This window comes from Verruconis gallopava, assembly GCF_000836295.1.
Source record: "Verruconis gallopava strain CBS 43764 unplaced genomic scaffold supercont1.12, whole genome shotgun sequence".
Classification (NCBI taxonomy): Eukaryota; Fungi; Ascomycota; class Dothideomycetes; order Venturiales; family Sympoventuriaceae; genus Verruconis; species Verruconis gallopava.
In genome coordinates, this window is record NW_015622148.1 from 760,972 (window position 1) to 783,525 (window position 22,554).

At 47.6% G+C, this 22,554-nt stretch overlaps 9 protein-coding genes across 12 annotated transcripts; 2 read left to right on the forward strand and 7 right to left on the reverse strand.

The window, feature by feature from the left end:
* Positions 1 to 110: 110 nt before the first annotated feature.
* PV09_04471 (uncharacterized protein) lies at positions 111 to 2,065 on the reverse strand. Its single transcript, XM_016357819.1, has 2 exons — positions 1,689 to 2,065; positions 111 to 1,412 (listed from the first exon to the last, which is right to left on the reverse strand). Exons 1-2 carry the CDS (start codon positions 1,956 to 1,958, stop codon positions 180 to 182), a joined length of 1,503 nt encoding a protein of 500 aa, XP_016214611.1. The 5' UTR covers positions 1,959 to 2,065; the 3' UTR covers positions 111 to 179.
* A 901-nt stretch (positions 2,066 to 2,966) lies between these two features.
* Positions 2,967 to 6,166, reverse strand: PV09_04472. 2 transcript variants are annotated; one of them, XM_016357821.1, is made up of 3 exons: positions 5,795 to 6,166; positions 3,530 to 5,739; positions 2,967 to 3,471 (listed from the first exon to the last, which is right to left on the reverse strand). In XM_016357821.1, the coding sequence occupies exons 2-3, from the start codon at positions 5,645 to 5,647 to the stop codon at positions 3,436 to 3,438; spliced, it is 2,154 nt and encodes a 717-aa protein (XP_016214613.1). In that variant the 5' UTR covers positions 5,648 to 5,739; positions 5,795 to 6,166; the 3' UTR covers positions 2,967 to 3,435. The 2 variants fall into 2 exon arrangements, with proteins under 2 accessions (XP_016214613.1, XP_016214612.1); XM_016357820.1 differs by having other exon boundaries at positions 3,530 to 6,166.
* Positions 6,167 to 6,634: 468 nt separating this feature from the next.
* Positions 6,635 to 7,897, reverse strand: PV09_04473 (uncharacterized protein; the record flags this gene model as incomplete). Its single annotated transcript, XM_016357822.1, has 1 exon — positions 6,635 to 7,897. One exon carries the CDS (start codon positions 7,895 to 7,897, stop codon positions 6,635 to 6,637), a length of 1,263 nt encoding a protein of 420 aa, XP_016214614.1.
* Positions 7,898 to 8,623: 726 nt separating this feature from the next.
* On the reverse strand, positions 8,624 to 10,502 carry PV09_04474. 3 transcript variants are annotated; one of them, XM_016357824.1, is made up of 3 exons: positions 10,121 to 10,502; positions 9,056 to 10,025; positions 8,624 to 9,003 (listed from the first exon to the last, which is right to left on the reverse strand). In XM_016357824.1, exons 1-3 carry the CDS (start codon positions 10,418 to 10,420, stop codon positions 8,792 to 8,794), a joined length of 1,482 nt encoding a protein of 493 aa, XP_016214616.1. In that variant the 5' UTR covers positions 10,421 to 10,502; the 3' UTR covers positions 8,624 to 8,791. The 3 variants fall into 3 exon arrangements, with proteins under 3 accessions (XP_016214616.1, XP_016214615.1, XP_016214617.1); XM_016357823.1 differs by having other exon boundaries at positions 9,056 to 10,061; XM_016357825.1 differs by having other exon boundaries at positions 9,056 to 10,502.
* A 1,525-nt stretch (positions 10,503 to 12,027) lies between these two features.
* On the forward strand, positions 12,028 to 12,927 carry PV09_04475 (uncharacterized protein). Its single transcript, XM_016357826.1, has 3 exons — positions 12,028 to 12,420; positions 12,476 to 12,579; positions 12,632 to 12,927. Exons 1-3 carry the CDS (start codon positions 12,076 to 12,078, stop codon positions 12,882 to 12,884), a joined length of 702 nt encoding a protein of 233 aa, XP_016214618.1. The 5' UTR covers positions 12,028 to 12,075; the 3' UTR covers positions 12,885 to 12,927.
* On the reverse strand, positions 12,915 to 14,308 carry PV09_04476 (RNA 3'-phosphate cyclase; the record flags this gene model as incomplete). The annotated part of the gene is made up of 1 exon (XM_016357827.1): positions 12,915 to 14,308. Exon 1 carries the CDS (start codon positions 14,097 to 14,099, stop codon positions 12,915 to 12,917), a length of 1,185 nt encoding a protein of 394 aa, XP_016214619.1. The 5' UTR covers positions 14,100 to 14,308.
* Positions 14,309 to 14,473: 165 nt separating this feature from the next.
* On the reverse strand, positions 14,474 to 16,916 carry PV09_04477 (uncharacterized protein). Its single transcript, XM_016357828.1, has 2 exons — positions 16,782 to 16,916; positions 14,474 to 16,725 (listed from the first exon to the last, which is right to left on the reverse strand). Exon 2 carries the CDS (start codon positions 16,106 to 16,108, stop codon positions 14,894 to 14,896), a length of 1,215 nt encoding a protein of 404 aa, XP_016214620.1. The 5' UTR covers positions 16,109 to 16,725; positions 16,782 to 16,916; the 3' UTR covers positions 14,474 to 14,893.
* A 102-nt stretch (positions 16,917 to 17,018) lies between these two features.
* On the forward strand, positions 17,019 to 18,331 carry PV09_04478 (uncharacterized protein). The gene is made up of 4 exons (XM_016357829.1): positions 17,019 to 17,162; positions 17,224 to 17,280; positions 17,338 to 17,695; positions 17,747 to 18,331. Exons 1-4 carry the CDS (start codon positions 17,160 to 17,162, stop codon positions 17,779 to 17,781), a joined length of 453 nt encoding a protein of 150 aa, XP_016214621.1. The 5' UTR covers positions 17,019 to 17,159; the 3' UTR covers positions 17,782 to 18,331.
* On the reverse strand, positions 17,811 to 19,771 carry PV09_04479 (uncharacterized protein). The gene is made up of 2 exons (XM_016357830.1): positions 18,249 to 19,771; positions 17,811 to 18,197 (listed from the first exon to the last, which is right to left on the reverse strand). The coding sequence occupies exons 1-2, from the start codon at positions 19,713 to 19,715 to the stop codon at positions 18,045 to 18,047; spliced, it is 1,620 nt and encodes a 539-aa protein (XP_016214622.1). The 5' UTR covers positions 19,716 to 19,771; the 3' UTR covers positions 17,811 to 18,044.
* Positions 19,772 to 22,554: the final 2,783 nt, after the last annotated feature.

Sequence of the window (22,554 nt, forward strand, 5' to 3'; positions counted from 1 at the left end):
AAACAAAGCATTTGTGAATGAAGAACAGTTTCGTCGCTCAATCATGTGCTCCATGGTTATTTTTTTTTTTGGTGGGGGCCCAGGAAAAGGGCAATGAAGAAGTATTGGTGACAGTCTTCATGGGACTTGGTACATTTTTAAGACTTAGCTATGAGGATATATAAACCTTAAGTTAACGTTCAGAAATGAGCCTGAGCATGAGTCATTACAGACCACTTTCCATTAATAAACTCCATGCAATCTGTTGCTTCTTGAAACTGTACCGTAGGCAGTCGTTGAGCATCCTGCAGTCGTTGTGCAGTGACGATGTAGCTCTGAGGAAGTCTGCCATCGTCTACCATTGCTTTCTGCAGCTCAGACAGATTGCCACCATGCTCCGATTCTAAAAGCATATCAACAACGGCTTTCGCACAAAGCATAGCATTTGGCATGCCATGACCTGTGTAACCAGCGCAGATCCACAAGCCTCTTTGACCAGGAATCTGACCAACCCATGGCAACGCATCTCTGGAGAAGCCCATGATTCCCGACCATGCGTAGTCTGCCTTGAGCTCCGACAAACCATCTGTCTTCCCAGGTAGGTTCAACATCCCCAGTAGACTTTGTCTCAGGTACGCGACCGTGTCAGGATCAACGATCGAATCGTCAGCAGCTTCAGCGCCAAATACTGGCAGCTTTCCTGCATTCTTCCCTCCGCCAAACATTAAATGACCACGGGGATTCGGAATACCGTGGAAGGGTCTCTGTACAAGGTAATCATCGCTACCCGAGGTGGCATCTGGCGAGTAGCACTTCATCCCATAGCTGTTGGGCAAGACCTCTTCCTTTCCAGGCTCTTGGGGTGGAGGCAGCAAAGCAGTCATAGTTCCTCTGCAGGGCACAATCAACGATGTGAACTCTGGTAGAAGATGCGAGGTATATCCGTTGGTGGCAAGAATAACGTTTTTGGTAGTGATACTGCCTCGTGCTGTGCTGAGAACCCAGCCTCCGTCGCCAGCCTGCGACATGGACTCGACAGGTGTGTTTGTTTGCAGGTTTATTGCTTTCGATTCTACCAGCTTTCTCACGATATGAGACACCAACTTGTACGGCCACAAGCTGGCCGCATTTTGCGTCAACGTTGCGCCTGGACACTTGTTTCTCACCCGACATTTAGCAAGCTGGCTAGGATTTGTGATCACACGGACGAGCTTTGCGGTTTCTGGGTCGTTCTGGTTCAGATCATCTACTGCGGCCATAGCCTTGGCGAATTCGATATCTGTCCAGAATGTCCGACAGCCAGCGACGGAGCGATACTCGCAATCGACGCGATTCGATTCGACGTACGATCTCACTGCAGCACAGTTCGCAAGCTCAAATCGCGCAACTTCGGGCGGTGAGTCGAACAATAAAGGCTGGCAATGCCCTCCATTCTACAACGACACAGTCAGACAGGTACTCGCAGCTAGCATGGAAAAGTCTTGATTCCGTGTATAACAAAGAGACCACCGAAATCTGCTCGAAGTGAGCCAAAGTCCACGTAACAAATCACAAGGAGGCACAATATACTACAAAAGCCACGCGAATGATACTGAGTGCCACGCAGCTGAAGGACAGCGGACCTGAATGCGGCCCGGGGTGTCAAATCGCTTCGAAAGAACATTCTTGGTGTTGCTCACGCCGCAGGACAAAATCGAAGATGGACTTACTCTACCAGTAGCCCCTGAGCAAACTTCACGCGCTTCCACGACGACGACTCGCAGAGTCTTGTCACTTTCAGTTAGGTATCGAGCAGCATTTGCGCCAGTGATCCCACATCCGACCACGACCACGTCAGCCTCTGCGGGCAGATCGGGAGTGGTCCTGTGACCTATCAGGATACGGTCCGGTTCCGAGAGCCAAAAAGACTTGCTCGAATTCGGAACAGGCAGCGGGCATGGCTTTGTCGAGTTGTTCTCTGGCGTCAGAAAGGCCGCCATGCTGGCAAAGTTTGCGGTCCGTCTTTGGATCGAAGAAGACGCTGTGCGCGCTGTCAGAAACGGACCGTCCTCGTCGAGGTCGACGAAGCAGCGGCCGGGCGGAGTCGCGAAGGTGAGTCAGCACACTTACACGCCCAAGCAAGCGCGGTGGTCGCTCCTTCTCGCGTCCCCGCACGTCCAAGCCCCGCCGCCGTGGAAGCAGGAAGACTTTCCGAATTCGGAAAGCAGCCCAACCCACACAGAACGCGGACGCATTCGATCTTCACGCCCTACACATGGCACGCGCCCGAGGACGAGCCGTCGCCTCTTTTTCATCACAAGGACTGCTGCCCAAGCCATCTCACGTAGTCCGCAAAGCTCATCTCCATTCTGTGACCTTCAACAGTTATCTGAACTCTGCAGGTTATGCATAACCCATGGGGGCACGAGATGCAGTGCGTCCTTTGAAGAACGGAGCCGGAATGCCATGCTGAGCATTTGCAACAATGAGACGTGGTGTACATTTCCAGATCTCCTCTTGCTGGCATACGCCTGTGAAGCAATGCGAAGAGTTCGCCGAAGGACAGAAGAGTCAAGAGCAAGGGTTGTCCGAAGGCCGCTTTATCAGTTCTCGTTGACACTCGGTCGCGTCCTTACGTTCCTCACGCGGCCCTGCTTTTAATAATGCCATCTGAGATCAAGTTATGCGCCGTATCGACGATTGTGAATCACCACGTCGTAGGGCCACACGGGAATTGCTGTGCTGTGCAACACCTGTGTTCTATCCTGTTCTATCCAGCGCAAAATGTCTAAATTAGCATACAGGTCGCATGCCGGTCGTACGACAGCCACAGGGCTGACCGAAAAATGGCCACGACAGCGACATTACCGAAAAACCATACCTCACAGAGAAGACCCGCTTGAACGAGTTGTCTTGTCTCTGCATGTCTTGCTGGCCATGCAGGAACAGCTGTCAAGTGGCCGCCCTACCCACGCCCCCACGCTGACGGCGTCTCAGATGCGCACGTCATAGTGAGATGAGAATTTTTTTTTCCCTCGTGGCTGCATGCTTGATGCGATGAATCATGCCAGCAGATCTGGAGTCATCTTGATCTTGATGAAAACATTGAACAAAATTTCCGTCCGTGGTCCGAACAAAGAATTGCAAACCACTCGCGTTCAAGCACAGGTTGATTAGATTTACAAGCAGAGAAAAGTCAATTGGATTTTATTCTGCGAATGTAGAGCGCCATAAAACACACCGTCTACTAAATTTCCAGTAAATCGCCAGCCAGTGTGGGTATCATCAAAATCATGTTGCATGTAATCGATCGGGACTATTTCCTTTCGCACGGATACTCGGCATCTGCAGCCCCGCTCAAGCAGGATACGAAGTTATAAGTCAAAAACTCTACATCGCAAAACCAAACCAAATAAACTTCCAGGTCTGTGTTGGAATTTATACAGCCGCATGTCAAAAATGTGACTGAGAAGCGGCCTAGTCAGAGAATGTCATTATTCTGATTTCGCAATCCTGGCAATGTGTTAGAATTACATATCAGTAAGAAGTAAGATCTAGAGGGACCATTTACCTCTCCACCGGTGATCAGGCGCTCTCCGCTCAGACTGACGCAGGTCACAGGACCTGCGTGACCCGTGTACGTTCTCTCGCAGGTGCCGTCCTGAGGGCACCATATTTTCACGCTTCCGTCTTCACTGGTGCTCACAATGCGGAGGTTATCAGCTGCAAGCGACCAAATTCCTTCAAGGTGGCCGAAAAAAACACGAACACAGCGGCTGCTGGAAACATGCCAAAGTCTGATCGTCGCATCTAAGCCTGCGGATAGGATGTACGACGGTGTGGGATTAGGTCGATTGCTGTCTTCTGGGAATATAGGCGTGTTCAGAAGACTGACCGGGGGGGTCAGTCTCTGTTGCTCATGTTCCGCATCGGTATCAGTATCGTATTCATGTCGCAAATCGGCCAAATCGCACTCGTCAAGCTCAAACTCCGGTGGCATTGGAATAACTTGTTGCACAGGTCCAACGTGACCCTCAAAGCGCTTAATCGGACGTCTGGTGTCCAGATCCCAGAGAACTATGGAGCAGTCGTCCGATGCAGAAAAAAGTGTTCGTGACGGGAGATCAACCCAAACGGAATTGACAAAGTCTGTATGGCCTCGGATTACGGTCTGCAACCGGGTTGCAGCGTTCCAGATGTATATATTCTTATCCATGCTACCACATGCGAGGTAATTGCCATCGTTGTGCACTGACAAAACGCCTTTGGCAGGGCCCGTAAGAACCTTTTTGAGATCCCCACTCTGGATGTCGTAGATGCGCACGTTACCATCGAGTGAGCCGGTGATGAGTTGGCGATTGTTGAACTGCAAGCATCGTATGCCTTGAGTGGCGCCATGGAAAGTCTTCAAGAGTTCACCGCTATCAGCATCAAACATCCTCACAGATGCGTCGTAGCTTCCACTGCAGATAATATTTTCGCCGAGACAGTTTGGGCCGTAGCTTAAGCAAGTGATGCCGTTTGTATGGGCTTCTTTAATTGTGCGCAAGGTATATCGGCCATGTTTCCAATTGTTACCAACTTTGAATCTGTCCTTGTATACGTCTTTCCACGGTCGTCGGACGAGAGACTTGTTTTCGCAACCATCGCTGGCCGCTGAGCATTGTCGTTTCGAGTCGGATAATACGTCTCCAGGATCGTCTTCGCGAGGCCTCTTATGGCTAGTAGCGTGGTCCGATCCAGATTCAATGTTATCTCCTGGGATCCTATTCTCATCCACGGCATGTCCCTTAGCTCTCAGCTCAATTTGCATTTTTTCCTGTCTCAGTCGCTTCCTCTCTAAAATTGGTAGACCCCATCCGCATTTTCGGCATCTCGAGCCCAGATGCTGCTCGCATAGCCTGAGCCAGACCATATCATCGTCCGCTAGCTGCCTCCATCTCCTGCTCACCTGGGCGCTTTTACAAAGTGAAATTGTGTCGAGTTTGCTAAGAATTTGCAAGGAGATCTCGCTCGGTAACATGGAAATGAAGTCAATTTTGATCAGATCGCGGACCTGGGCTGATATGAAAGACAGCTGATTGAAGCAAGCAACGCTAAGAATGCCCTGAAGAATAAGCTCTCGCTGCTTAGCAGGTGCAGCACTGAAGACAGACCAAACATGCGATATAGCCGAACGGTCCGAGTGTGAAAGTGAACTCAATTCCGATTGCAACTGCTCCATAGATGGGCCATCGGCCTGTCTCCGACACTTCCTATCTGGCCGGTGTCGATTGCAGTATTTGGTATTGCTTGCCGATCCGGGTTCGTTCATTGCTTGTCCTTGCTGATGATTCATGGGATTGTATGTGTTCGGTATGTGTTTCGCCAAGAAGGGAGATATTGTCTTGCCAGCTGTCTTGTCCGTTGACGAAATGGCAATTTCTTCCTGCTGTTCACAGTCGTGGGCATTGCCGTCATTATTGATGTTTGCCCGGAACTTCTTCCCGCCTTCGTTCACTCCATTCTCAGAGGTAGGGCTGGGAAGCATAAAAGCCGAGTGACAGTGACGACCATGTATCGAAGTGTAGCGAGAGGAAGTCGGAGGCGAGGTGCTGGCTAAACCGTTGGGGGGAGACTGGTTCGATGAGACTCGATTTAACGAGGATCTGTCGGGAGCAAGGGAGATGTGTTGCGAATCTGGCGCCATTATGTCGTGCACAGTGGTCGAGCCGACTGGTGCCCAATCTCCTGCGTCTATCTGATTTGGCTTGATACAGTCCGAGTTCTATATGACGCTGACTTTCGTACAGTCAATTTGACTGCTCTGCGTTAAGGGCTGAATAAAACGACCCACTGAACTCGTGCCTTTGAGGCTAACCAGGCAGATTATTATAGATTGCGCATTGGACCCGATGATCGCAGACGTGCGTGCTCGAGGAAGCGTGTCGACACTTTCCCGTCAGATGGCGTGCTAGACTGGTTGTGGGCCGTAGACGTGTGGATCGTATATAGTTGTATTGGATGTAAGGATGCTCTGTTGAGCTGGTGCTCGCGTGAGGAAGAAGCTGCCAAGTTTTGCTCAGTTCCGACTCTGGCGTTACGCAGGCATAAATTTAAAATTTTCAATATCGAAAATTCAGTCGCATGCCTGTGATTATCCTGGGCATGGCCGAACAACAAACGGCAAGTAGCACGCAACGTGATCGCTAACTCGGTTTTGCTCCCAAGACCGCCGCAAGGTCGTGAGTCCGATGGGCGATGGTATCAGATGACGTGCTGGGGCAAATCACGTGCATCGTAACTAACCCAACGACGTCAACTGGTAGGGTATCCGGTTGGACGTTCATTCTTGATGCTGATAACAATCCCGCTGACGGACTATGCTAGCTCATCAATTGAAATTTCATACTGTAGGGAGAAGACCGTCCAACCGATTCGGCAGGGGGGATTCATCGAGGTCAGAGCGTAAATACCTCTATACTTATTTAGAAAATTGGTATTCTGCTAAAGCAAATAAAAGTGTTCGGAATTACAGCACCACATCATTTTGTTACAGATAGAATTGGTGCTTCAATGAGCCGATCCAGCGAAGGCCGAGTACAAGCAGAATGGAATTAGACCATGCGTCTTGACGTTCAGCCAAGTCTATATATAACCGACTTTGTGCGAGTCCCTTTCCCAAAGTTGAATCATTCTATCGAGTTCGCTGATTTTCATCGACATCGCTGCGAGAACCCCACGATATATCAGAAAATGTGGCCAGTGCATAAAGCTTAAGCAATGAATGAGCATATGCAAAGGCAAAGTAGAGTGGTAGAAGTACAATATCTGTAGGGTTACGCAATAGATACGGTACCAGTTTAACAACCTTGGAGCTAAGGATCCAGACAATCATCACTGTCGTCAATAACTTGCGATTGGGAAGACCGGCGGTCGCATTCTGTAGAGAGATTAGAAGAAGTGGATCCCAGAGCAAAGCGAAATTAATGAACAACGAAATATTTGTGGCGTACATGCTCCAAGGCTGTGTGCGATAGATCTTCTTTTGCCGCAGAGAACGCGGATTAGAGCGCCATGTGGTTCTGACCCACCTCAAGAGCTGCCGGGTAAATGTGGTCCAGGGATTGTTAATCGTCGTTTCCATTAGGGCTTCTGGTCCATTCTGAATCCAAATGTCCCAGTCATAGTCTGTCAGCCAGCGCATGATGAAGTTGTCGTCATCCGCGTTCAATGGACCAATGCGACCAAAGGGGCTTTCGATGTATTCATTAGTAAAGGAGCGCTGGAAGTTGGCATCCTTAAGGATATTTGTTCTATATGCGGCCGTACGACTCGACAGAATAAAGACGCCTCCATCTATACGGTTTGTTGCTAGAATCTCCATGTTGTGGCGCTCCAAGTATATGCAACCGAAGAAATTTGGTAGGTTGGGCCTCCAAAAACTGGGCCTTACTCTCTGAACACGCTTATGCATTCCTACGCCGCCAATTCGATGGTCTTCAAAGGGTGCTAAGATGCTAGCCAAGAACCCTCGGGGCCAAAAGACATGGTCGTCACAAAAGACAGTTATCGCAGTTTGAACCTCATCGATACCGCGACACATCTGCATACGTTTGTTTCCAACGCCGTTGTCTATGATTTGCAGACGCTCTAGATATTCTAATCCAAGGCAAGAACAATACGCCCCAGTCGTATTTTCCTCTCCGAAGGTAACTACGATAACTTTTGCGGCACCTGAAATCAAAGTTGATCTTACTGTTTCCCTGAAGTCCTCGCCGTTGGGGTTTGCTGTTGGTATTATAACGCTAACGTCACTTGGTTGATAACTTGGCTGAGCCACACTTCGATATGGCTTCGCAAGTCGCCATGAAACTGTGTTGACGATAAGTTTGGTATATCGGAAGAAGAAAAGGATTGAAAACATGAACCCAGAAGTACTGCGTATATTTATGTTCATGCCAATTACTGCGGCAAGAAGAAATAAGAGAGAAACTGAGATGATGAAGACTTGTGTTAAATGGACGCCTCGATCATGGTGCGGTATGAATCGTTGAGTCTCAGAAGTATTGCAGCTTCTACCGTCCATTTTATAGGTCAACTTGTCGTAGCTTATTTTGTGGTAAGAACAGGAGTCTGCTGGTTTGACTGTGTTTTAAATACAAATACGACCAAATGTACTGACTGTGACTGACAAAGGAATTATCACTGTGAATATTCATGTCAAAGAGCACAAAGAAGCTTCAATCACACATTGTGGACGACTTACAATAAATACAGAACGTAGGAGGCTTAATCACGAACATATTCATTGAATGCTAAAGGCATTACTGGCAAAGTAATGTCCTCGAAGAACCGTAACAACATATTTGTATTATGTGATTGACAAAGTCGGTCATAAAGTTTACAGTAACTTTACAAAAAAGTCTTTCTGGAATAACAACTGCCTAAATCGCAGACGTTAGCAAGAATTTTTGGCACAGCAGCTTGTAACTGCATAAAAGTCGGCAAAGAGAACGCGGAATTTTTTTTTTCAAATTAATTAAATGGCCGGTAGGTCTGCGTTCAAGTGAAACTCGGGCATTCACATCTAGCAATCTTCAGACTGGCGGGATAAAATAACTTCGCGCACGAGAAATGATCACATACGATGAGGTGAATGTCACAAGTATTATGCGCAGGAAAATTCTCACAAAAGAATCTGCCGCATTTTCATTGTGATACATGTACTAGTTATCAAGATATCAGAGACGATACCGCGTTATAGCTTATTCGAATGTCTTAGCCATATTCTTATCTGTATTCAGCAATTTTCTAAGATGCTTCACATGTTTCGTAAATCGGAGAGGTGGATTCAAGCGTGTCTTTTAAAGGGCTTGGCTCTTTCCTTGACCCTTTTCATTGCTCGTTCAATGATGGACTTCTTTATGTTGGGAACGTCGTCCTCCGCATCGTCGACTGGAAGGATCTTGAAACGAGTGGGCGGGTTCATAAGGCCAGGCCATAAATCGCTTGGTATATACTCTGCTTGATTCTCTCGGAAGCTATCGCGGTGATGAAGATCATCTGCAGTCACAAATTAGCATTTCTCCGCCTCGGTAAAAGATTCAGTTCAGACCTTGGTATAATGCCTCCAATTCTTCCATTGCCGCTCTAATCACTTTCTCCATATCTCGCTTGACCTGTCGCCTTCTTTCGACTTCAAGTAAGAGTTCGTCGTATGCTGCCTCAAAACCATCGTAGAAATCCGTCAGGCCTTCGAGTTCGTCAAGCTTTTCGTGTAGAAACTCCTTTTCTTCGTCCCAAGAGCGTTGGAATTCCGCGCAAGCGCTTATATAAACGGGCAATTTGCCGATGATATCTTTCAGAAAAGCCATTGCATCCCTTAACCGTGACGATAAGCTGCGAAGAGATTCAACATAAGTCGTGATTTGATACAGGTTATCCTCCATCTCAGCTAATATGTCCCTAATATCAGCAACCACATCCTCAACTTCATCTGCATCTTTGCAAAGAACAGTTAGCAACTCTTTACGCTCTTCTTCACTTATGGGCTGCGCTGGTGCATCTTCAACCTTGCCCAGGTCGACGCCAAGACCAACGAGTGCTGAGGTTTGCTGCTCTTCGCCGGTAGAATTTCGTGTAATAGCCTCTCCGCCTCCTTCGGTATGTTTCAGCGCTGTGACACATAGATCATAATGCCTGGTTAAACTCTCCAAATGGCCGGCAACCTCTGTCGCCCTCGACTCGAGCTGATGAAACAGAGCAGGTATAGGTGTATCTATCTTTTCCACGACGGTCGGCACATTGTCTTTGTTCTCACCTAATACGATTTCATGCAGTCTTTCCAACTCCTCCTCAAAGGCTTCGCATGTCTGGGCGAGTGTCGACCGCGCAGCCTCGAAACGGTCAATGCTTGCTTTAATCGATCTCTCTAGGTCATGAATGCCACCTTCATCTACAAAATCGAATAGGTGTTTAGTCGCGTTGTCCGCAGGGCGCAGAGCAGCCTCTACAGGTGTGCTACGTAACGACGCGAGCGTTTTCTGAAGCCTGGATGAGGCGGCGTCTAAGGATTGCACGGTGGCCTGTCCACAAACCAGAAGTCTCAGCATCTTATTGTCCTAGAATCAAACATATGGCACATAAACTCAGAATAGATACAACGAGGAGGTGAGCGTACCTGGAATGCCTCGAATCCCTCAGTGTCTATTTCTGTGGCGCCGTAGCCGATAGCCTCAAGGCATTCAACTTGTCTCTCCAAGACTCGCCTGACATAAGCATTTCTTGCACACAACGCCGCATTTTCAACAAGAGAAGCCCTGCCACTTTCAACTATTTCTCTAGCCCGCCATACTAAGCTTATTGAAGAGAGCGATCGCTTTGAGGCTAGGAGGTATTCAACCAGTTGCTCTAGGTTGGGCTCGTGAAAGCTGCCCTGCGATGACGAAGGCGATTGCGGTGCAAGCGGAGTCGACGCCATACAGATTGGATATTCCTAGTTTATAGTTAATAGGATGAGAGCCATAGCTCTGTGTCGCAAGCTGGGATACGGTCAAATGTTTGTCACCTGGGGCTGCAATTGACGGATTGGTCATAGCTCCATGGACATTACCGTAACTAAACTTACCGCCCAAGCGCATGTCCCATGACGTCTGTATCCTCTTTCCCCAACGAATGATGCTTAACCAATCGCTCCCGCCACTTCTCCTCCAACCCCGCCCTTTCCACACCTGCTATTTCAGTCCTTTATTTCATGGAGCATCGCAGGTGCTGCTTGAGATATGTCACTATCATCCAAAGAGCATGCAAAAATATGAGAAGTTCCGTTGTGCTTCTGTTGTTATTCACCTACGTTCTGTTCGGCATTATCGATCGTTGCCCACGCTTCTCACATTTTCATTGTAACATTACTTTCTATAAGTAGCTTTCAAATGATTGCATAGGTGGATGGCTTTCTACATTCGCTTCAAGAGTGAGGAAATAATCAACACTAATCAAAGATCGAAACGTTCAGGCATAAGATGACGAGTGGACACAGTCTCAAAGTACAGGTAGTAAACAGAGACTGATTGTCTTTGCCGTGCCAATTGATAGTTGTGAAAAAGGCGCGTGGCATAATTTCGGATTGAACGAGTTTGTAGTTGAGCGTTACAAAGCTAACGAAGTATCTCTGCTAGCGGTTTAGCCTGCAAGTCCTCGTTGTTGTTCTCCGGAACACTTTCTTCTCTGCAATTCAGCGCTTGAATATGTGCGTATCGATGCCTCACTTGCAACTTATTGGGGATCTTACGAAGGAGAATGGAGATGCTGATAAGCCCATTTCTCGGCTTCATGCCGAGAAAGTGGCAAGCTTCTGCTCTCACCCGAAGGACTTAAAAACTTCGGAACCAAATTTCATACATTTGTTATTCTTACTTCTCGGGCACGGGATTCTCGCACAAAAACAAAATGAAAGGGGGTCAAATTGACGTATAGATATCCGGTGCATTCTTACTAAGTCGTGTTAAATCCGTGCTTCTGAACCAGAAAAGATCATAGGCGAAGGCTTGCTAAGCTGTCTCTACGAGTTCAGAATCGGTACTTGGCGAACGTCTGGTGAGAAATTAACTCAGTCACTCCGATACTCTGCGCGTAGATATAATATAGTGTAGCTAATCAAAATCAACGCCGAGGTCGCGGATTATAATAAAAGAAAGCTCGCATCACAGCGTTTGGTTTCCATTACGTATGGAATCAAACACCATTCTCAAGCCTAGCTGAGGAATCTAAATATAGGGCCTTCTTATTCCAAATAACCCAAATGTGGTGGTTGCATTCATTTTGTGCGAACGTTTGTCCGTTGCTTACAGCGAATAGGATTTAAGAAATTCTCGTATGCACGGTGCATCGGCAAAGGCTCACATCAAAATCAGAGCATCACTACATATCTCTGCAGAGGCAGAATCAAGAGTGAAACAGAATTTGGGCATCTGATGCGTACGTGTCGTCGTAATCAAGACTAACTGCATGGAATTTACCGGCGTTTAGAATGGGTCAGTTGAGAGTACATAAACTCTGTCCAAGTCATGCACATCGGCACAGAGACATAAACGGGGAAGGCAATCTTATGAAAAATTCGACATTTCATTTAAAGACATGAAGATCCAAGTCACTCTATGGTCGTTTCTCTTGGCGCCTTCCCTTGCCCAGTACAACTATGGTGCAAGTGGACTCTCCAGCACCAGTAGCTCGACAAGCACTGCGAAAAGCCAAGCTTCTGCGACTTCAAGCGCTGCAGCTGAGGTGCAGACAGTGACATTAGGACAAAACGGACTCAAGTTCAGCCCAGAATCATTGGTAGTATCTCCAGGAAACAAGGTGGTGTTCGAGTTCTATCCTGGAGGTCACGCAGTGGCACAGAGCAGCTTTCAGGCGCCGTGTGTACCGCAAGACGCATCTAGTATCTTCAGTGGATTTATAGATTCGAGCTCGGGGCCTGCAGTAAGAAGAGACGTCATAAATCTTATCATTATCACTGACATAGTTTACGATATAGTCCAAAGTTTTCACATTGACTGTAAACAGTACGGATCCAATTTGGCTATACTGTCCGCAAGTAGGACATTGTCAAGCTGGAATGGTCGGCGTTATCAACCCGCCGTGAGTAGTGTCGAATTTGCCACTTTGATTTACAAACTGATCGAAATCCCAGAGCGAACGGACAAACCTTGGATCAATACCGCCTCGCAGCGGCCAACACAGGCCACAGCTCTGCTCCATCAAATGCACAAGGAGGGATTCTCGGGCCTGCAAACAGTGCTACCACTTCGGCTTCCGGAACAAGCGGAAGCACGAGCACGCCTTCCAGAAGCGATGGGACTAGTTTGAGAGGCTTTTCGAAAAAAAATCTGATTCACTCCTTCGTTGCATCAGTGATTGCTCTCGGATTATGCCTTCGTCTCTAAAATTTACATGCCTTACTTAGCTTAACGATGTTACCTATCAAGCTCTATGCTCTTGATTTTGACCAACAGGTCGTCAACACCTTCTTTTGTCCATTTTTGGCCCACAACCCATCCGACACCGTTCATATCATCAGTACCCTCGACTTGGAGGATTTGATTGGTAACCCATTGAGCCGTTTGCGTGTGTAAGCTTGGTTTCGACGCACCAAAAATGATCTTGCTCCTCCCCTGAGCCAGTGCTTGATACACAACCAGTTGGTCTCTCATGAACTCATCTACAGATCCGTCATGATCCAATTCCGTCTTGAGTTCACCCAGGGCTGTATAAACCATTTTTGTGACAGCGCGCTCCAAAGTCGAGACACGTTCCTGATAGAGATTGTCCCTTCCAAAGCGGATCCCCGTTGACATGTGGACGACAAGCAAGATGTACAAGCGCTTCTCATGCCCACTCAGCTCGAAAATGTTGTCGAGTGGTACATCTTGTAGTCCAAACTCTGCAAGAGCAGTTTTTAACACCTTATGGAATATTTTCTCGCTGCTTCGCGGTCCAAGTGCAATCGCTTCGATTCTTATGATTTCTCCTCGTTTAGCAATTTCAAACCCTTTCAGGCTCTCCCCCAGACGTAAAGGCTTGATTCCGAACGTAACTGTACCTATTTCTGGTTTTCCTGTGCTCCATCCCCGAGCTCTGCAGTTAATCTCGATCCTCGGCAGGCCAATCAATTCTAGCATGGGACACATTACTCGTTCGATGTAGTCAACGCTTGGACTGTTGCTCACGTTTGTCCCTCCTTTGATTGAAATATACACCATTTCTTCGTTGGTGTGCAGTGCGCCTGCAAATAGCACATACGGTAGGATAGCTTGCAGAACAAGTCCAATAGCTCCTGGACTGCCAATTTCAATGACAGTATCCATCTTGTTCCAGCCGCAATTGACAAGCTTTAAGCTTGACTGATCGTGGTCATTTGCAAAGAACTCTAATGATCGTGATTTCTTTTCCGCTCCAATCGTTGGCGCACCAGATGCTCTTGACAGCCACCGAACACATGTCAAATGTTGTGACTTTAAGCCACCTCCTCCGCTGCGTTTACCACGGATATCGAAGATTTTCAATGGTTGCTGTATCAATGCCGAAAGACCAATAGCAATGCGAAGTAACTGTCCGCCACCCTCAAGGGTTGTGCCATCTAATTGGATCAGTTTGGGCATGGTATTTCTTTCGGAATTTAAAGCGTAAAGTTTAACCAGCAAAGGGAAGCGGACAAGAACAAAATCGAATATGGCCAGCGTTAAAGAAATTTGACTATGAATAAATAAGAAAAAGGTTCGAGCTATAGGACGGTCCACGACTGCAATGATTCATAGAGCACAGGTTAAAGGGTTTGTTGTGATCAGTTGTGGGCTGTGCAAATTGGGTGACTCGATTTTGCGGTGTCTGTATCGGTCGAAGTAAAGCAGCTCGAAACAAAGAGCAGGAGCTACGTGAATCCAAAAAGGTCGAGAGTACAGGTGTACCTGAATTATCTCTCTTCTTTTAGATGCAAAAGACAACATGTGTCGAAGAAGAGTGCTGAATGAGGCGGGGGGAAATGCTATGATGATGCATTCGATTACACGAGTTCCTAATTTCCGATGGCATGAGGTGCCGCGGATGATTCTACGAGGCCAAAGCAGCTAGAAAACAAAGCAGAGAAACGTAACAGCCCACTTGCTAACTGAGCGTTAAGCCACGAGAGCATCCGCTTCAGTGGTACATGATGACAGACCATGAGGATTTGGTTGGAACAATTTAGCAAATGATCATCTTATCGAAGTCACAATTAGATCTTCGGATTTCTGTTCGCATATTGCATCCCAGCATTACGTTACCCGTCATGCATTCATTACGTCGTGAGAATTCCACACGAGCGTGCCGTGATTAAGACACTAGCCAAAATATTTGCGATATAACCATAGAATTTTGAGAGAGAAAGGGCCTTTGAGCTGAAATCACCGCTCATATACTACGAAGGAAAGGAAAACGTCGGCAGATCAGGGTTGATTGCTGCGTCAACAGAGTCCATCTTCGCCGGCTCTTGTGTTTCCCCTATTAGCGCACTACCTATAGCAAGTGCGTCCTTTGCACGGTTCATAGGTTGTGACAAGGAAGGCTCCGGACTTTCTCTCCACGACTGAGGCGGCACGGACACGACTGCCCTGCTCGTCCAGATGTGTGTGGGATTTGCCCAATCCAAGCCTTCGATGACGCCGCCCTTTATGCTGACCGTCGTATGTGGTGTCCCGTCCGCTTCAACACGTCGGTGAAATAGATGCGAGCCGCAAGTTTTACAAAAGTAGCACTCGACTGTGCCGCCATGCTTGGATGGCCGTCGGTAAAGAGTGAGTTGGTCCCGAAGGGAGGCGGACAGAGGGAAGAGAAAGTCGGCAGGATATATGGCAGACGTTCCATATGCGGATGCAGACTGCTTCTGGCAGTCCAGACAGTGGCAGAGGTAGAGGTCAAGAGGTTTTGCGAACGGCGTTGCAAACTGAGCGGCGCCGCACTGGCAGGAAACGTGGAGGCCCGGGTCATGGCCGATGCTAGCGGCTGAACCCATAACTGCCGTGTCGGGAGCGCCAACGCTTGATGGTGCTGCAAAGAAGTTTCGTCGCTGAATCGCTGCGTAGTTCGCATTTGTGCTTGCTTTGTGGGCATTCCGAACGCGGTTGGTGTCGATGTAGAGACCGCCGTCCTTCTCCAGCGCTTGTACGATAGGAAGATTCCTAATTTCCTTGACAGCTTCGCCTGGGGTCTTGCCAGCAGACATGATGTCTGCCGCGATTCTCATGATTGCGCTCGGAGTCTTGACCTTATCCAAGTAGCTAAGATCGTGGTTGTGCTCCTTCACATCATGAGTTCTGCCAGGACATCTACTAATCACCACGTTGTCATCTTTGCGGATAACGTACATCTTCATGCCGCAAGGCTCGACATCACGACGTACGCGATTTCGGCGGCCGGAGCCGGCTTTCTTGTCGCTATCATTGCGCCATATGCGGCAGTTGAACTGCTGTCGGTCCTTTGCGCGTGACGCATTGCGCTCGACCCACATGTTATCGACGAAGGGCCACATGGCTTGCCAGTCGTGTTTAGAGAGCACAATCTCGTCGGTGAGATTGAAAAGCTGCCTTCGCAGCGTCGCGATTTGCTCCGGGTCATTGAGCAGGGTAGATGTCATGACGTGCACACGCAGTTGACACAAGGCCGGGCAGGAAGCAGCGCGGTTGTGAGGGTTTTTCGACTCTCGACGTCGCCCCGATGGGCGGCGCGAGTGAGAACGAGAGAGAAGCTAGCGGAGGTGGAGGATATAGAAAACGGCAAGGGCGCTGGGAGCGACGTGGTGATAAAACGGACTCCCGAATGATGGTGGACGACTCCGTACTTTGGACACAAACACCACGACTTGCTGAACATTAGAGATGACTGGGACTGAGGCCTAAGCCAGAAGCGCTGAAAAATCCCGGCCTGGCTGAGATCAGCGAGACAGCATCGGCCGCTTGGCTTCCCGACATCGGTCCGGTCTTTTCCTTGCAGCAGCACTGGCGCTGGCACTCCCACAGGCTCGCCTTCCGCTCTTCCTTCGTCATCAGCCTCGCATTATGACACGGATAAATGACAAGCTGGCACATTGGATCACGAGTGGTCGAAGTAAGGGCCATGCCAAGTAGAAAAAGCACAGGAGCTTGTGCCATGGAGGGCCTCTTATCGCCAACCTGTGGTAATTGAAAGCCACGACATTTTCACCATTAATGCTGCGTCGCGATCTTGTTGGAAAGGTCGTAACGAAAACCCCTCCTATCAACCATTCGTCAGCGGTTCTGCTTCGCACTCTTCTTTGAGCTGTTACCAACCATTAGGCACGTCGACGCGAAAGTTGCAGCGCTGATCCTCCAAGCACACTTTACTATTGTTGCACGGAGGCCAGAACGAGCCCTTTAGTTGTATCGGCTGGCGCATACTATGTACTGTTTACATATAGACGAGTGGTGTACAGAGGTAGAGCCTTCTACCAGAGCTTCAACAAGAAAAATTTATACTTCACGTTAACTCGCACCGCGACTTATGCTGCTTAGTCAGCCATCAAAGACCTGCCACTAAGTTAGTCAAGTGTACTAGGCCATTTAGCGAAGGAAGATTCGACAAAGCCCCGCGCTCGCTTATCGAACCCTACAACTCCGTCTACTTCGTCCGACCTCATCTGCATTTGAAGCACGCCAAGTCGAATTATAATGGTATACTGACTCCCCATCTTCAGCATGTATCTCCAACATTTGAACTGACCTTGTGATACAGTCTGCATCACTAACACCGGAGCAGCTGGCCGAGTATCGCGAGGCATTCAAAATCTTTGTTAGCTTTTCACTAAACAACAAAGCACCTTTCCGTATGAGCTGATGATCTGAAAAGGACAAAAATGGCGATGGCCAGATAACGGCCGAGGAGCTAGGAGAGATCATGCGCTCTTTAGGCCAGAACCCTACCGCGACTGAGCTGCAGGATATCATCGCGGAGCTGGACATCGACAACAGCGGTGCCGTCGACTTTGACGAGTTCATTCGCATGATGGGCCAGAAACTCACCAGCGGTGGTGCCGAGGACGACGAGCTGCTCCAGGCATTCAAAGTTTTTGATAAGGACGGCAGTGGCACTATCTCGGCTCAAGAGCTGAAAGAATTGATGATCAGCATTGGCGAAAGTCTATCTAAAGATGAGATTGACGAGATGATTAGAGAAGCCGATAAGGATGGTGATGGAGTTATCGACTGTACGACTCGCAATCTATTTGACGTACATCCTCACTAACAAGAGCACGTAGACAAGGAATTCGTGCAACTTATGAAGGAAAAGTGAATGAAAATTTGGAAATTTGAAGAACCGACTTTTGAAATGGATATATATGGATTTATTGGCTACAGGGGATTGTACATCTCTACGCTACTGAGCTGACATTGCTGCTCAGCAATTTGTAAAGTTGCCTTTTGCTAGTCTGGCAAGCAACGACGTAAGGGAAACGTGAAAAGTGAGAGCACTTTACACACTCAAGAAACAAAGGGAAAGAAAGAGGTGCTCAAACACGCGCAGCATTTGCTGTCACTTCCTTGCTTCCGCCGCATTCAGGGGGCGGCTATTTGTTTCTCATCCTTCTCCTGTGGGGGCCCCATTGGATCAGCTAGAATTTCCGCTTCCATACCTGAGACCTTTCCTTGAAGCAATCCATCAACGTCTACTTTGGGACCAACATAATGCTTGCGACCATCGAGAATCCACTATTATAGAATTAGCATTTCAAGGTGGAGTGAAGATACAGGAATGCTTACCGTGCCGCCCGAAATCACCAGGATTACTCCAAAAGCAGCGATAGCATAATTCATGTTCGACGAAGTGACGGGCGTTGCAGGGGGGAATACAAAGAGCACAGTAGTCAAAATTGTCCACAAGATTCCAACGATGTTAAACGTCCAACCAAGACCGCTAGGGAGTTTGAATGCTCTGTCATCTGGAAGCATCTTACGGCCACGCAAAACATTGATCATGGGGGGAATGCCGTAACTCACGCCCAAGGCAACAACAGAGGCTGCTGTGATGGCGTTAAATGTACTCGTGGAGCCGAGGAAGATTAGACCGAAGATCACTACCCATGCGGTCGTCCAAATGAGGGCATTAAGTGGCACGTCCAACGTCGGGTGCACTCGAGCAAAGACGCTGCTGAACGGCAGTCCACGGTCTCTGGCAAAGGCGTAGCTCATGCGTGAACTAGTTGCCATGATCGAAGTTGTGGTAAACAACATGCAGACGAGTGGGAACATAAGGAGACACGTACTTCCGGCTCGATTGTTCGTCGCGTCCATGAAGATTTGTAGCAACGGTCCGGCCGCGGAATCGATGACATTATTGACATCCTTGAGCACAAACAGCAAGCAGCTGAGGAAGAAGAATCCTGAGACCATGCCAATTCCAATGCAGTACAGCATGATTCGAGGTCCTTGAATGTGCGGGTTAGGAATCTCTTCGATCATGTGAGCCACTCCATCGAACCCAGTCAGTGCAAACGCCCCTTGCAAGAGTCCCAATAGCCAGGCCAGCCCATCGGGCCACCCAACCTGATTGATGAAATTTCCGTAAACAAAGGATCCGCTTTGGAAATCGGGTGATGCGCATGCAAAGAGCGTGATGCTGATGATTATGAAACCAGCAACGGACCAATAGAACGCCGATTTCGTCACCAATGGAAGCAGCCGAGTAAGAAATGCGTTGATCACCAGCGCCGCGGCGTTGAAGGCTAGGTAGACAAGGAATTGATGCCAAGCATGGAATTCATAGTTTGGATTGAACAGATTGATCAGATTCAATACAAACGTAGATCCCAAAAGTCCGCCCGTTGCGGTCAGTGCCACCCAGCCTGACACATTGATCCAGCCTGTAACGTAACTGATTCCACGGCTCCACTTCGGCCACGAAATGATCGCAGCCCAGTGGTACTGGCCGCCAGCGGTTGGGTACGCAGAGAGGAACTCCGCAAGTGACGCAGCGAGGCATAGGTTGCAGATGCCGCTTACGATGAGACCCCATATCACGGCACTGGGACCACCAGACGGCAGGGCGAGAGAGATGGATGCGGCAAGAGCTGTCCAGGTATTGAGAATGGCAAAGGCAAGGCCAAGCATAGAAATCATGGAAAAATTTCGCTTGAGCTCTTGCTTGTGGCCTAGCTGCTCCAGAGCGGCAGCGTCTTCTGCGATGGAGCCATGACGGGCGGCACCAACGGAGCCTCTTCGTTCAGACATAATGGTAACTTTCGATCCAACGATCCAAGATGGAGAGAAATGCAACAGTCTTCGACCAAAACTCTGTCGCGTGGGCAGGTTCGACTTTTTCAACTCTGTTTCCCCACCGAACGTCACATCGGGATGAGTAATGGGAACCAAACGAGTAATTAGCGTACGCCTTAGACGCCATGGGGAAATTTTAGCCGGTGCTTGTTTCACATACGCTATCCGCAGGGTCCATCATCTTCGCCCTACGATTTCGTTAGAATTTCACCTAGCCATCTTAGCCATTTAAATTACAGTTACCTGTGAAGACAACGGTTCAGAGCGCCGAGCGAATTGATACAAGTCTTGGCTACATGCGCCGAGAGATACCCCAGAGCAGAGCCTCAAATGCCAAGACAAACTAAAATCATGACGAATCTTCTACCGCCAAAAGAAACCAACATCGTACAACTTAATCGCGCAAAACCAAGATACGAGTGCTACATAACTGTACCAGGAACGTAAGGACATTTTGCTGATCAATTCAGATCAAAAGATCTTCATTCTGCTACTGATCACTGTGCTGGTTGATGTGATGCGGGTACCAGTAGTCCAGGCATAAATCTGTGAAATGCACTGTCTCTTTCGATAATCGAATCGTTAAGGATTGAACATCCAGCTTATCTACCTTGCTGGCTTGTAGGAACGCCATATTTTTTGGAGTATAGTGTTAATACAGAGAGTACTATTGCTGAGTTTGGCTTCGAAAAAACTAACCTAAAATTGGATTATTTATCCAATTTTATCCAAAATAAGACACCCTAATTTAGCACCCGGGTTTCGCCTTAGGTTAGTGTTTACGCCCCCTTAAGTAGTTCCCTATCCTCAAAACTTTAAAAAAGCGTCTACATTGGGAAAATGCAAAGAACCCAAGTTCTAGAAAGGGGTAGGCTAATGGCTAATTGACGCGCTGCAACCCTATGCGAACTTAGTCGCAACATCCATGTTTATTGTCAACGCCGCAGCATTATTCATGTAGCTTGCAGTTGCTACTATCACACGGCCTTTTCATCCGATCTATTACCTTTTACCTCTTCCCGGATTACTTGAGGAGGTAGCCCAACACTCCTTTTGAGCAAGATACACCATCCGACGGTGCACCAGGCTCCAAGAGTCATTGACTCCAACACTTAGACGTACCAATATTTTTAGCTTAGCTTAATATCTGGTCTAGTCTGGGGATAACCCCAGGACACCGCGTGACATCTCAGCGTTCCTAGAAGACTACAGAAGAGGCATCGTCATCTCCTCTCTGCGATTGAACGGCCCAAGTTTAAAAAAAAAAAAAAAAAAAAAAAAACATCTATAGGAGTCCATGATTTATTGATCATAGCAAAACTACTCAAGATCATTTATGTTTCAATTCTCAAGTTGGAATTGCAAAGTTGTAAGGACAAAAACGCACGCAGTAAATGCGGGAGGCATGCGACTCAGGTTCTCCCAGACCGACTAACTCGTCTCCATGCACTTCTTAGCTTAGCCTAATTTTTTATCAGTACTGCTCTCTAAATACACTCTCAGCCATCTTATAGCATGCTTGATTTCATCGTTCCTCACAAAATACCGAAGTAATGCCCTTGAATCTTAATGAGGGATATTAATTGGGTCAGTATCCCACACCCTTGAACGACTTTTGCTGTTGTTATGCCAATATATGTTTTACTTAGTTTATCGTCCGCCGTCAGGTTTAAGCTCGTAGAGTCAAAATTTTGATTGACCTTTTGACCAATTTCAGAGCTAGCAGTTCCGGGTCTGCATTTCGAGCATCGAAAATATTGAATACATTATGCTTTCTTTGGAATCTCATTCATAATGTCATTAGTGTCTTTCCGATCGTTCAGTTCACTAGAACGGGAGATATTATGGAGATTTGTTTTGTTTTGATGGTGACACACTCCAAAATTCGTTAGCAGCTGGCAGTTGGAACACGTACTTGAACATCTACTATAAAAAATGTTGTTACATTTCGAATGCTCCCCTGATATATAGGTTTTATAATAACAGTTGAAGATATTAGGAAAATGAAATCATAGGGAGAACCGATAAGTTGAGTGTTTTCTTGTGGTAAAAGATAAAATATTTATAATGCGATTGTATTTCGAAATATTTTTTATTGGGATCATAGTTTTCTCTTATCGGAGAGAAATCTTACAAAAAAGTATCTCTTTGCTTATCTTATGATTATATATAGACAGTGGAAACTCTTTTATATTCATTAGCAGTAGAAGTGGTAGACTGGAGCATAGTATACTTAATTTTACAATTTAATATTAACTTGAAGATTATCATTTAAGTAATTGCATAAAGCATTCATTCTCTCTTTATTTCTCACATAACTGTACCACCATGATTAATTTTCCTTGAATCCTTTATTTTCTGCTAACCTGCCAGCGTACCCATCAGCGTTTGCGGCGAATTCAGCTCTTTGCAACAACATTCCTTCTGCATATAAGCTACCCATACCAACAATGTTCTGCGCGTGCCGCATATACTGGTTAAGCCAACGTTTAGTGTACTTTGTGGCTACGGGATTATATGATTGGAGTTTTTTCACAATTTTCTCAACCTCAGCGTCAACTTCATCAGCAGGAACACACCTGTTGATCAGGCCCATTTCGAGAGCCTCCTTTGCAGTGGCAACGCGATCAAGCAAAAGAAACTCCCGGGCACGACCAAGTCCTATGCGAGTAGGCCAGACAAGCGAGCCACCATCGCCAGGAGGCACCCCAAACCCAGATAGGTGAGGATCACTGAAAGACGCGTCTTCAGCAGCAACAACAAAGTCACATCCCAGTGCGATAGACGCTCCTAG